Genomic DNA, 13,913 nt, shown 5'->3' with positions numbered 1-13,913 from the left:
TTATATGCTATGACAAAATATGCTAAATTATGAGTAGGCTTTATAAATCAATAAATTTTGAGGCTTTTAATAACAGAGTTTTCACCCAGAATTCCTCAATAATTTTTTTAAGAGAAAAATTGCTTTCTCATCTGGTATTTCACTTCAACAAAATGGTCAAGTGTTCATCCTTATTTAAAAAAACAAAACAAAACAAAAAACCACTCCAATATAAATGCTATTATTTTTACATTTCTACTATAGTTATAGAGCACCACCTAGAGATGAGAAAAAAATACAGAAAAATTTCATTGGCCATGCATGCCATAATACTTCCTAAGATTTTTATCTGTAGCAGTATTTTTCCAAAGTTTATACTATGAAACACTAGTTCCCAGGGATGTTAATAAAGATTATAAAAATTTTTAAAATCTTTTTAAAATAAAAATGATAGCTTGGTTAAATAAAGCAAGGGAAAGCTGAATTAAACAGGTTTATTGTGGCACTTCTTAGAATAACGTGGCCAAAATTCATTAGTGTATGTCATGTGGTTGCAAGCTTTCACACACACTATCTCATTTAATCCTCATAACTATTAAGTTGATACTTTTTTTTTTTTTGGCTACACCGGGTGGCTAATGGGATCTTAATTCCCTGACCAGGGATACAACCCGGGCCTCAGCAGTGAAAGTGTGGAGTCCTTTGGGGCTTCCCTGGTGGCTCGGTGGTTGAGAATCCTCCTGCCAATGCAGGAGACACAGGTTCAAGCCCTGGTCCAGGAAGATCCCACACGCTGAGGAGCAATTGAGCCCGTGCACCACAACTACTTAGCCTGCGCTCTAGAACCTACGAGCCACAGCCACAAGCCCGTGTGCTGCCCTAGAGCCCGTGCTCCACAACAAGAGAAACCACTGAAATGAGAAGCCTGTGCACCGCAATGAAGAGTAGCCCCCACTTAGCACAACTAGAGAAAACCTGCACGCAGTAACGAAGACTCAATGCAGCCAAAAATTAATTAAATTTTTTTTTTTTTTTTTTTTTTTTTGCGGTACGCGGGCCTCTCCCCGCTGCAGCCTCTCCCGCTTCAGAGCACAGGCTCCAGACACGCAGGCCCAGCAGCCACGGCCCACGGGCCCAGCCGCTCCGCGGCACGCGGGATCCTCCCGGACCGGGGCACGAACCCGCGTCCCCTGCATCGGCAGGCGGACTCTTAACCACTGCGCCAGCAGGGAAGCCCTAATTAATTAATTTTTTTAAAAATTAATTGAGTTGAGTCCCAAACCACTAGACCACCAAGGAATTTCCAAGTTGATACTATTATTATCTCCAGTGTACAGATGAGGAAATCGGAGCTTTAGAAAAGTTAATTCACTTTCTTGAAGTCATACAACTAAAGTGATGGTTAGCCTGTCTCATAAACTCTGCTCTTAAACACTCTAGAGAAGGTAACTGGCAGCCTATAAGCCTAATTCAAGACAGATAAATTTTTAGTCTGCCCAATGTTGCCAACATTAAAGTATTGGAAGATTTTTATAAAAACTTTATATCCAGGTTCTCTTGAAATCATCTGAAAAAATTGGAAGACCTGGTCCTGGTAATACTGGTCTGCAAGTCTACATGGCAACAATTAGCTTTAGCCTTTTCTAGAAGGAGCATGTACTGTCCAGATTACCCAGTCTTCAAAGTAAATAAAAATTTCAATTTTTACACTCTGCCAATTTTACTCATTTTTGTTACTAAGCCGAGCCTGCAAGCATTTACATCACAACCCACCTCCCACTACACCCCCCAACATACAATAAACAGTCTTTTATATACAAATGAATACTATCAATCTCTAAAAGTGGAGAGGAAGTTGCAGTGTTTTTTAAAATATTTTTTCACATTTTGAGAATGTGAAAAATTTTGAGAATGCTGATCTATAAGTATTTTTAATTATTATAATAACTATTTAAAGAGATTTGATTTTTAGATAAACACCAAAGGAAATGGAAGGAAGGAAATGGAAACTACTTACAAATATTAGTCCTGATATCAAAGAAGATGTCCCTGTAAGTGCCACATAGAATTTGGGCGTCAATGAATTTAAAAATACTGTCACTGCCAAAAAGAATAAAAAAATCAAAGTTAAAAAAAATAAGTACCCAAGTTACAAATATGCAGGTGTCTTTATGAGTGGAGGGACATAAGTAGTATTAATACCTAGTATGAGATTCATTTGAGAAAATTGTAATTTTTAAAAAGCTACTTTAAATTCTCATTGTATCACATCTTTAAAATGCCTTCACATATGTAAGGGTAGGATTTTACACTGCTGATTTGTTAAATAAGCAAATCAAAATGAGATCATTTAGCTTGCTGTTGAGAATAAAACCAGGAATATCATAATTTAGACAAGAACTTTTGCAATTCCATAAGGATAATATGAACAAATATACTGTTACAAAGGAGGATTAAAATTACTTCCTAATTATTTTGGTGAGATACAAACCAGTGTTTCAAATTAGAGGGAAGGAAACAGTGTGTGTATTTGGTATGTCAGCTACAGAGGCAAAATAACCCAAAAAGAATAGCAAACTAAGAGCTTCCTAAACCTGATTCACTGAAAACCTGGACCACATTCTTCACTTCAAATAATTGTCTCATAAATACTTTGGGTTTTAGAAAGAAATAAAAATCTGTAAAGTCACTGACTCTCATCTAAATGGTGTATCTAGTTAATATGTAAAAAAAAAATGATAAACTCAATGAATAACATTTCACTGAGCATACAAACCATTAGTAGTCACTTCATTAACCTGTAACAGAAACACCAAATTAGCTTTTCAAACAGTCTAGGAAGGCCAATTTATCTAGCTTATTTTAGTGTGTTAGTTGCATCTGAATTTACATACTATGTTCTTAAAAAGTCCAAAACATTTCAGTATATTATCTCACAATCTTTCATGTCATTTCACAGAATAGAAAAGGGGACATTTGCCTTCTCTTGTTACAGAAAAATAAAACACAGTACTGACAGTCATAAAGATCCCATAACAGAAATACTTCCATTCTAATCTGAGGTTGCCAATTTGTAATGACATGGTAAGAGGCCCTGGCTCCCATCCACTCTGTCCTGGCTACAGCTAAAGAATAATATTTGCAGAATCCAAGGGAATCATCACCTCTTATACGTCTTTGTAACTTCAGCCCACACTACACAGCAAGCTCTCTACAAATGTTGAAAGAAGGAACTAAGGAAAGAACCCACTGCTGTTTGTGGCTCTCTTTCTCTTTACTTCCTGTACTGTTCTATTTTATTACTCAAGATAAAGCCTAAAACAGAGAACGGACAAAAATATCACGAAAACTATTTCCTGACAAAACTATTTTAAAACATGAGAATGGCTGGCTAAGATCGTGTTGGTTTCTTTCAGATTTTTATTGTCTGGGTGTGGGTTCTCTCAGCTGAGTGGCGAGAGAATCAAAAGGTGTGTATAAATTCTGCATTCAAGTCTGAAAATGCTCTCATCTGCCCTACCACCTGAAGCTTACATTTTATGAGGTGGCTTCTCCTCGGGTAAACGAGGACAGAAGGGAGAGGGCGGACCTTAAGAGCTTTAGGGAGGAGCCGGTAGTTGCAGCTCAGGTTTGGCAGTCAGCTGCGGAGTAGCGGCCCAAGAGAAAAAGAACCCACTCGGTCGCACGCACCGGCTCATTCTGCGAAGCCCTCCAGTGATACTGAAAAATCTCTGCCCTTTGGCCCTTGCCCCCGGCACCTCTCCTGCCCCCCAATCCCCCACGCCCGCCCGTCCCTCGGGAGCTCTGGGCCTCTCACCCGCTGCCAAATTCTCACACAGCCTCAGCGGGACCCTCAGAGCGTAAAGCAGCCCCAGCCCCGCCACGAACCACAGCGAGGCCCCAGTGCCCGCCAGCCCGGCCCGCAGCCGCTCCCACCAGCCCAGCGGCGGACTCAGGCCGGGAGCAGGGGCAGGAGGAGACGCCGCAGCAGTCGTTGCTTCACCTAAGCCGTCACCGTCCGCCATCTTGCCGCTCCCGGTGGCGCCGGGAGTTGGGAGGGGAGGAGGGCAGGAAACCGGGAGTCGGGAATCCTGGGATAGTGGCGGACCTGAAGTTGGCCTCTGTGAAGGCTGAGAGTCCCAGGGAACGGCGACCGAGAAGATTTGGAAGGTGGAGGAGCGCCCAAGGACTGGGGCTACCTATTCCTTCCGAGGGAGGGAAGGGGCGGATAGCGGCACCTATTCTTCAGGAACTGGGCTAAGATGTGACCCGGAGTGAAGTGTTTTAGCCTTCATACGCGTGAAGGTCACCTTCCACCCCATTCCTGGGGTTGAAAAAGCCACCGACCGTTCCAGAGTCGGAGCAGCACTTAGCCCTTTGGACTCGGCTGCCATGGAGAGCACTGGTACTGGGAAAATCTACAGGAGTAGCGACTGCAATTTGATCGGCCGGAGCTCGGGCGCCAATACCAGCCGAAGCACACTCCCAACGTCCCATAGATGAATGGGAAAATTAATGTAATTCAATGAGAAAAATATTAGACTTAAAATCATTTAAGTCACGCCGACTTACTGGGGCGTCGGCGCCCGGGCCCATGACCCACGCCCGTAACTGACATGGCGCCCTAGCGGTCGGCGTTTCCGGGCGGATCTTTCAGACGGCCTTCGCTGTGATTCCATCATTCGGCCTCCTTCCCGGCCTGCCTCGCGCCAGGGCCGGGCTGGGCCACAGCAGCCCAAGATGGCCGACTTCGAGGATCGGGTGTCGGATGAGGAGAAGGTAAGGGGTCCGCCTCTCTCTCTTACCTCTTCCCGGGACGGGGAACGGGGCCCCGACCCGGCTGCGGTGGGAACCCCGGCAGTACCCCCAGAAGAAAGAAGCTTCTTGGCCTTTGCTGGCATACGCTCTCCGCAGTCGGGATGCTTCCCTCTTGAGGGGCTTTCCTCTGCCTCACGGTGGCCCCAGTTCCCCATTCCTCAACTCTCTTTTCCACCCGGGCCTGACGCACAGCCCAGTGGCCTTCCTGCGAGAGAAGAGACTTTACCTTATTGAATCGTGACTGTGGACTCTTTTTTGTATTTAAGAGAGGGGGCGATGATGATGTCGCGACGTATCAAGAAGCAGTTATTTTACCGCCTTTAGCTGCTGGGGCTCACCCCATCCCCCCATCTTTAGCTATGATTGGGGCTAGCTTAGGGCGAGTCACTTCCTGGTCAGGGTGGCCTCTTAACTTCCCTTTTGCTCCTCCTTCCTCAGGAAGTGATTTTGCTGTCACGACTTCTCGACAGGGAGAGGTCTCTAAGGTGTTGGCCGCCTATCCACACACACCTCTTTTCCCACATGCTGTCGGCTGAACTAATTCGCAGTAATAAATGTGTAAGCCTCAGGGACATTTGCTTCAGGATTTGAACACCACTCTTTTCTGTGTAGACACTCCCTTGATTGTATGTATACGGCGCCCGCGGTGACTCCATCCCTTCCATCTTACAATCTTTTAACGATAATTTTTGAAAAATAGTTTTCCATTTCTTGTTAACAAGGCTAGCCAATGATTTTTTCTTTTTAACTCCAGAAAGGTTTTATGTAGCATATAAACTTCATGTTAACACATTCAAGTCTGGACAAAGCATCCTGCCTTCTTTGGTGCTCCAGTGTGGTATCTTTTTGATTATAGTTGAACTTGACACTGAGTAATTTGTACACTTAATTTCTTTAAAAGTGTCTTAAATACAAGAGAATATTTCACCTTAGGTGGAATAACTTTTTTCCTGACAACTGCACACCTTTCTTAACAGTTTGTCAGGCTTTTCAGTAAATATGTTAAAGATTTTAGAGTCCATGGAAATTACAATGGTTCATTACATAACTTGTAAAAGGACAAGAATTATGTCTTTTGTTTTCCACAGTGGTTTTTACAAAATGTACACCCTTGAATGCTCTGTAAATGTATCTGGGGTTTTCCTCTTTTAATAAAAGAGATTGGGATGGCAAAGGGGACTGTTTATGATCCAAGAGCCCTCTGTACAGAATAATTTGATATACATATGCCATGCCATTTTGAAACGCTGAAGAATGTGCTAAATATTCACATGCCGTTGAACAACACTTCAGCATTAGATTTTCTCATACTTGGAAATCGATTCTCATAAATGTATAAGATTTGGGGGGGAAAGGGCATTTTACACTGTATATGAACTTATGCTAGAGAGAAAACTATAATAAAATGTTTATTCTAAGGCAAACAGTTATGATTCACATGAAATTAAGTTACAGTGAAAATCATGGGATAACAAAACATTTGTTAGCCCAACTGATGGTCCTCTTACTTTAAGCAAAAATACTGTTACAGCAAAATTTCACTAAGAATTTAAGGTAATAAACTTTGAAGTTTACCAGTGTTGGGTTTTTGTTTTTGACACAGGGGTAGAATGCCTTTCTAATTAAACTTGGGGGGAAAATATGTATTTCAAAGTGTAAAGATGTCTTTGGATATTGACAGTGTTCAAATTAGTAACATTAACAGCCTTGATTTTGTAATAGCAGATCTCCGACCAGTTTTCTCTTATATCCCAGCATACTTCTTTTGCTGTTTAATTTTAGTAATGACAAAGCAAGCAAATCATAATTAGTAAGGTAAATCTACTGCCAAAAAATGTTGATGAATTTTATATTCAGTGAACAGGTTTTAGATAAACTACATTGTTTTCATTAGTGAGATAATTAAGAATAGCTGATATAAAAAAATCTCATATAATAAATCCATATGATTTGGGATTACTGAAATTTTGTTAGATTTTTATTCCCAGAGATGAAGTGATCTGTATTTCTCTGTTGTGGATCAATAAGTAAAAAGAAAGGGCTTTGACTTGTAAGATTACTTAAATTCTCCTTCAGTTTTATACCTACCTTGACCCCTTTTCCTCCAGGCTTCTGATGCCTTTTAACTGAATTCAAGAATTGAAAAAGTATTTTTCCAAAAAGACTTGTTGATATGAATGTCTTAGCATTCATAAACAATAAGTGACCCTTAAGCGAGATTCTTGTTGTACAAAACTTTCATAACCAAGGCACTATTACAAACAAGATATTTTCAGGCTTAGTTTGTATATTGACTCTTCCTCGAAGGAACCGTGAAGTTTTCATTTTTTTAAAATTTTAACTAAGACCTCAACTGCATTTGATTTGATTTTTTTTAACACGTGTGTCATGCCAAATATATTTTAATACTGCTTTTTATCTTTGTTACATTTTCTGAAAGCAGTGAACCCAGAGGTGAATTTGGTGGTGATGGTCTCTGGTTTCCTTGCAAGTATTTCTATAAAAGCTAGTAAGATCAACCATTCTCATAACCAACTGCTGAAGTTTTTTTGTTTTTTGTTATTTTTTTTGCTGTACGCGGGCCTCTCACCGCTGTGTCCTCTCCCGTTGCGGAGCACAGGCTCCGGACGCGCAGGCTCAGCGGCCACGGCTCACGGGACCAGCCGCTCCGTGGCACGAGGGATCCTCCCGGACCGGGGCACGAAGCCGTGTCCCCTGCATCGGCAGGCAGACTCCCAACCACTGCGCCACCAGGGAAGCCCACTGCTGAAGTTTTTATCACTTTATAAAGAGGAAGTTGGGTTTTTTAACTTCTGCATTGTTACCTGAAATGGTCATGATGAGGTGCCTAAATAAAACAGGAAGTTGAAAGTATAATAACTTGCAGAAATAACTACTTTTAGTTTTATCTTCAAGTTCAGTTTCTGAGAATGAGCTCTACTCCCCTAGTTACTTAGACTCTTCAGTTACTTGGTTCCAAAATGAAAAGATGCCATAATTAGGAAGCTTGAGGTATGAGGTGAACTATGTGTTTGGATTCTTTGTACTGACTGTTTCCTTTATTTCATGATTCAGCATTTTTAAAACATAAATGCAGACTGAATTTTAGGGCTGAAAAAAGTGCTAATAGCACATTTTTTTCCCTTCAACCTAACTAGTAGAATATTTGTGTACAACTTCAAAAGTACCATAACTGAAAAATGGATCCCTTTGCTTTTAGTTTAGACAATACCGTCTTTAAGGCACTTTTTGAGAAATGGGTTTATCAGAATTATCTAGGAGAGGGGTGGAAAATGTTGTAAATAGATACTGAAATTTGAGGGCTCTGTTAGAGCTCATGAAAAATATTTATACTTTTAAAGTGGATTTCCTTGATGATGTGTTACCCCTTTAATTTAGGTGAGTTATTACCCTTACAGGGCGAAATAAACCCTAAAGCTTAATTGCCATGGCTATTTTGTGATAAGTCGTTGACTAGAATTAATACTACCATTTTTAAATCTTCTCTTCTGTTAGCTTTGCTGAGTAGTATTCATATGATCTGTTACAAAATCCTTGGACAGGAGCATAAAGCCTAAGCAGGTACAAACTCAGATGCCAATCTTTGGTGAGGAGTGTAGGTTCATTATAATTTCTTCTAGAACATCTAGCTGTTTTATTAGGACCAGCCTTAATGCTAAGCAAAGCAGTGTAATTTGTCAAAAAATTCAGACCCCAGGTTGGTCTAATTCAGAAGCCATGCTTTTTTCACTATACTGTTTTTAACATGTATCCGTGAATGAAGAAATCAGAATAGAGTCATCCATTTAATGAATTATAAATGAGGTATTGTGGGGTAGTGGGAAGGAATGATTCTGAGCCTCAGGAGATTTGGCCTTTCCTTGCTATGCTTTTGGTCACCAGTGTGATTTTTGAAAATTCACGTACCTCTGTGGGCCTCGAAAGTTTTCTTCTAAAATAGGTAAGGGAAATTGGATCAGACTGACTGAACAAAGTTTAATGAACTTTTTCAAACTCTAATTTAAAAAAAAAACACACACAACTCTAAGAAACTGAAACATTAAAATGTTCCAGGAGTTTCTGTCATTGTTTACTTTGGCACATTTGCCCCATAACGAACCTGTGAAATTCTTGGTTACTGCAAGCAAGTCTTTTTATCTAGTGCCTAGCATGCCCCATAACGAACCTGTGAAATTCTTGGTTACTGCAAGCAAGTCTTTTTATCTAGTGCCTAGCATACTATCAGGTACATAGTGTAGGCACAAGCTATTGGTATGAAAGAGACCAATCAATCACAGGTTCATTCATTCTTATATTTCCCCAGCTCATGCTCCCTCATTCTCCCTCCCCAATTATTTCTGGTAATCTGTAGGTATTTCTTGTGTTCAAGAATGTGTCCACACTCTGGGTGCCTCTTCCAGCATTCATTGTGCCTGAGCATCTACTGCCGTTACTGGTGCTCTGTCATGGCACTGCTAAGAACATTTGATCCCCTGGGAGCATTTTCCTAATACCGTAAAGTTCCAAAGCCTTATTGCATATCAAAATCAGTATGTATACTGTTGTCCCTAGGTATCTGTGGGGTAGTGGTTCCAGGACACCCCCCCCCCATACCAACATCCGCGGATGCTCAAGTCCCTTATATAAAACGTTGTAGTACAGTCAGCCCTCTGTTTCGGCATCCATGGATACAGAGGGCCGACTATGTATACTTTGAACCTTGAAAAACCCCTAATAAAAGTATTTCCTTCATCTTCTATAAGTTCTCTCCTTTAGAGCTCAGAAAAGCACACACTGTAGGATCAGGTGTCATTGCTCTTTTCTGTCTCCAGAAAACTCCTTCATCTTTTTGATAAAAAGTTAAAGTCCTTATATGGATCAGCTCCTGAAAATAAAAACCCTGGATAGGGGAAACTAGTCGTGATATTTTTTTTTTTTTTTCGATACGCGGGCCTCTCACTGTTGTGGCCTCTCCCGTTGCGGAGCACAGGCTCCAGACGCTCAGGCTCAGCGGCCATGGCTCACGGGCCTAGCTGCTCCACGGCATGTGGGATCCTCCCGGACCGGGGCATGAACCCGTGTCCCCTGCGTCGTCAGGCGGACTCTCAACCACTGCGCCACCAGGGAAGCCCAGTCGTGATAATTTTTGATAGGCAGTTTGACTAATTACGGATTTCTGAACTAGGTGATAATTTTAATATGTACTTATTATTATTTTCCCTTCTCCCTTTATCAGAACCTCCTGCCAACCTCTGCATTTCTGTTCATCCCACCATTATTCTCTTTTAGTCACATAGGGTCGGAACACTGCCATCATCTTTTTTCATCCTTAACCTCTCCTCTCATGTTCAATTAGTATTTCAGTCCTGTAAATTCTTCTTCCTCTCATTAGATTCTTTTCCTCCATTTCCATTAGTCTTTTTTTAAAAATTATTTTGAGTATATAGGAACTATAATCACATGCTTAAAATGGTAGGAAAGGACATGAGTAAAAAGTCCCCTCCCTGGGCTTCCCTGGTGGCACAGTGGCTGAGAGTCTGCCTGCCGATGCAGGGGACACGGGTTCGTGCCCCGGTCCGGGAAGATCCCACATGCCGCGGAGTGGCTGGGCTCGTGAGCCATGGCCGCTGAGCCTGTGCGTCCGGAGCGTGTGCTCCGCAACGGGAGAGGCCACGACAGTGAGAGGCCCGCGTACGGCAAAAAAAAAAAAAAAAAAAAAAAAAAGTCCCCTCCCACCCATTTTCCAGCCACCCAGTTCCCTTGAGCGGCAGCCAATGTTACCAGCTTCTTTTCTATTTTATTTTATGTATTTATTTCTATTTTATTATTTTCAAATAGGTAGGTATACTTTTCATTGAACAGTATGTCTAACCTGTCCACATTCCTATTACCAATTTCTTCATACAGGACCTTTTCTTATGCTTGGATTATTTTTAACAACATTCTTAATTGTTCTCTTTGCCTCCAGCCTCCCCTTTTCTTTCTATATTTTCACTGATTTACCATCTTCATACTACTAAATTTTGAGCAGCGTATAAAATTTATCTTTGCTATAACTGCACATGTATATTGTTAGGGCAGTGTCTCTGGAGATGGAATGTTCAGTTGAGTGGATCATTTGACATGTATGTTGTGATATATATAATGTATAAACAGGAATACAGCATGATACCAGGCTGCACTAAAGAAAGGTGGTGGGTTTATTGGAACATGAGAGAACTTTGCCTTGTGAATTCTTTGTTTTGCATCTAGGTTACATTTAAGTGCTTATAATGTGCTAGATACTTTATGCATTAAAATGTATTCATCTCAAAATATCCCCATAGGCTGCTTACCCCATTTTAAGTTGAGTAAACTGAGGCACATTTCAGGTTAAAAAATATATAAGCAAGTGTCCAGAACTAGTAATAGTAGAGCAGATGCAATCTGCTGGTAATCTACTTCCAGACCTGTGCCTTTACCCACTTTGATTCCTTTGAGTAGATAGTAGGTAGTGAATTGAGATAGCAAACAATTCTACTGAAATAATGACATAATCCTAAACTGCAGTCAAGTTTAATGGTATAGTGATGTGGATGCTTGTATAGACACTGAAATATTGATATTTTATGGGCATGACTGCATTATAATTACTACCAAATTTGGGGAATGCCCTGGTGGTCCAGTGATTAGGACTCTGCACTTTCACTGCCATGGGCCAGTGTTCAATTCCTGGTCCAGGAACTAAGATCCCGCAGCGAGGGGAAAAAAAAATTACTACCAAATTTGCATAGTGCTCTTTTGAGCTTCTACAAATATGCCACTAAGAATTCTATATTTAAAATGTGTTATAAACTGAAGGTATTGAGAAACATGAGTTCAGAAGAGCACTGTTTGTCTTCTTAAGAACCTCAGAACATTATTGCCTACAGCAGAATTGCTTATGTGTTTCTTTCAAAAGCAAGATTTCTGGGTTCTGTCCTAGACCAGCTGAATCAGAATTTGGGGGGACCAGTGCTCAGGAATCTATTTTTAATAAGCTTCCCAATAATTATTGTGCAACTTGAGAACCACCATTCATATCGTAATCCTCTGCCTGTTAAGTTCAGAAGCTTGATTCATCAGGATAGTAAGGGACAAACTCATATTAGCTAGGCTCATGAAACTAATGTTTAAAAGGAGGATAGCGACTGATTTAATAAATACAGGAGGGCTTAGATTCCTTTTTTCAAGTAGATCAGATACATAGGAAATCAAATTATAATTTTCTCAGTTTAAGCATGGAGTCAGAACCAGAGATGTTAACTATACAGTCTAACATTTTAATGGTGTTTTCCTCCATAGTAGGGATATATATCCAACACCAAGACCAAGTCAGATCTTTGCGTAGTGCACCTTCTAACTTTTAACAGCAGTGGACTTTCTTTCTCTAGACAAATTTTACAAGGCTGGAAGGAAGTCATTATATATCAAAAATTTGCATATTGCAGTTTCTCCTGCAGTCTTTACCCTCTTAGTTAATGGCACCTTCATTCTTTAGTTGCTCAGGCCAAAAAGTTTAGTGTCATCTTTGATTCCTGCTTCTCTCACAATACACATACTGTCTATTAGCAAATCCTATAGGCTGTGCCTTCAAAACATACCTAGAACTTGGCTGTTTCTCATCATACCCCTATTTCAACCACTCTGGAAGAAGCCACCATGATTTCTCACGTAGATGATTGCACTGGCCTCTCTGGTCTCCCTGCTTCTGCTTTTGTCTCTCCATAGGCAGTCTGTCCTCAATGAAACACCCAGAGTGATCTGGTTAAAAAATGTAAGTCAGAATATGTCACTCCTCTGCTCAGAATCCTTCAGTGGCTTCCCATCTTTTTCAGAATAAAAGTTTTTACTCTGACTACAAGTCCCTACATGATCTGGGATTTACCTCTTTACCACTTATGTCTCTGACCTTATCTCCTACCTATTCTCCCCTGGTCCTCTCTAGCCACACATCCTCACTTAATGGGTCTTTGCATTTGATCTGTCCTTTGGAGTTCTCTTCCTTCTATATCCCTCACTTCCTTCAGATATTTAATCCGAAATTACCTTCTCAGTGAAGCCCTCTGTGATCATCCTGTCCAGTTCCAATCTACCATTTTATATCCTCTTTCCCTGCTTTATTATTACTCCTTAGCATTTATCACTAGCTAGCATACCATGTAGTTTAGTTGTTTAATCTCATCTATTGTTGGGCTTCCCTGGTGGCACAGTTGTTAAGAATCCACCTGCCAATGCAGGGGACACGGGTTCGAGCCCTGGTCCGGGAAGATCCCACATGCCGTGGAGTAACTAAGCCCATGCATCACAGCTACTGAGCCTGCTCTCTAGAACCTGCGAGCCACAACTACTGAGCCCACATGCCACAACTACTGAAGCCTGCGCGCCTAGAGCCTGTGCTCTGCAACACGAGAAGCCACCACAACGAGAAGCCCGTGCACCCCAATGAAGGGTAGCCCCTGCTCGCCACAATTAGAGAAAGCCCGTGCACAGCAACAAAGACCCAATGCAGCCAAAAATAAATGATCATAAATAAAATAAATATTTAAAAAATCTTATCTGTTGTCTCTCTACCCACTATGATGTAAGCTCTGTAAGGACCATATACTGTTGAATCACCATTGCCTAAAACAGTGCCTTCATAGTAGGCCTTCAGATATTTGTCGAATGAGTGAATGAATCTTGCTTGGATAGTATTTTTTTTTAACATCTTTATTGGAGTATAATTGCTTTACAATGGTGTGTTAGTTTCTGCTTCATAACAAAGTGAATCAGTTATACATATACATATGTTCCCATATCTCTTCCCTCTTGCATCTCCTTCCCTCCCACCCTCCCTATCCCACCCCTCTAGGTGGTCACAAAGCACCGAGCTAATCTCCCTGTGCTATGCCGCTGCTTCCCACTAGCTGTCTATTTTACGTTTGGTAGTGTATATATGTTGGATAGTATTCTTAATTTCATAGTTAACTAACTCTTAGAGGGCAGACTAATTTCCAAGTTTTGCGAAGCCATATTGAGGACTCCAGTACTTCCAAATTTTTGTTAATGGAACTTCCCACACAGAAGGCTTTGGCAGTTCTCCATTACCTTCAGAA

At 41.1% G+C, this 13,913-nt stretch overlaps 2 protein-coding genes across 9 annotated transcripts in view; one reads left to right on the top strand and one right to left on the bottom strand.

Annotated features, from left to right (window-relative positions):
* Positions 1 to 5,205, bottom strand: part of ST7L (suppression of tumorigenicity 7 like) — a 135,573-nt gene extending 130,368 nt beyond the window's left edge. The window contains exons 1-3 of one of the 7 annotated variants that reach the window (XM_089917934.1): positions 4,785 to 5,205; positions 2,756 to 2,777; positions 1,997 to 2,079 (exon numbers count right to left, since the gene is read on the bottom strand). In XM_089917934.1, coding sequence (XP_089774060.1) covers positions 1,997 to 2,079; positions 2,756 to 2,777; positions 4,785 to 4,952 — 273 coding nt within the window. In that variant the 5' untranslated portion in view covers positions 4,953 to 5,205. Of the gene's footprint in view, positions 1 to 1,996; positions 2,080 to 2,755; positions 2,778 to 3,796; positions 4,759 to 4,784 lie in introns of those variants that run through there. The other 6 variants (XM_089917938.1, XM_089917947.1, XM_089917944.1 and 3 more) reach the window with 6 other exon arrangements.
* Positions 4,121 to 13,913, top strand: part of CAPZA1 (capping actin protein of muscle Z-line subunit alpha 1) — a 48,171-nt gene continuing 38,378 nt past the window's right edge. The window contains exons 1-2 of one of the 2 annotated variants that reach the window (XM_089917971.1): positions 4,121 to 4,758; positions 5,236 to 5,355. In XM_089917971.1, the coding sequence (XP_089774097.1) occupies positions 4,720 to 4,758; positions 5,236 to 5,355 (159 nt within the window). In that variant the 5' untranslated portion in view covers positions 4,121 to 4,719. The remainder of the gene's footprint in view (positions 4,759 to 5,235; positions 5,356 to 13,913) is intronic. The other variant, XM_022584065.3, reaches the window with a different exon arrangement.

This window comes from Delphinapterus leucas, chromosome 1 (assembly GCF_059928025.1).
Source record: "Delphinapterus leucas isolate spDelLeu-1000000601 "Yukka" chromosome 1, BTC_Dleu_Yukka2, whole genome shotgun sequence".
Classification (NCBI taxonomy): Eukaryota; Metazoa; Chordata; class Mammalia; order Artiodactyla; family Monodontidae; genus Delphinapterus; species Delphinapterus leucas.
This window is presented reverse-complemented; position numbering and strand designations above follow the sequence as displayed.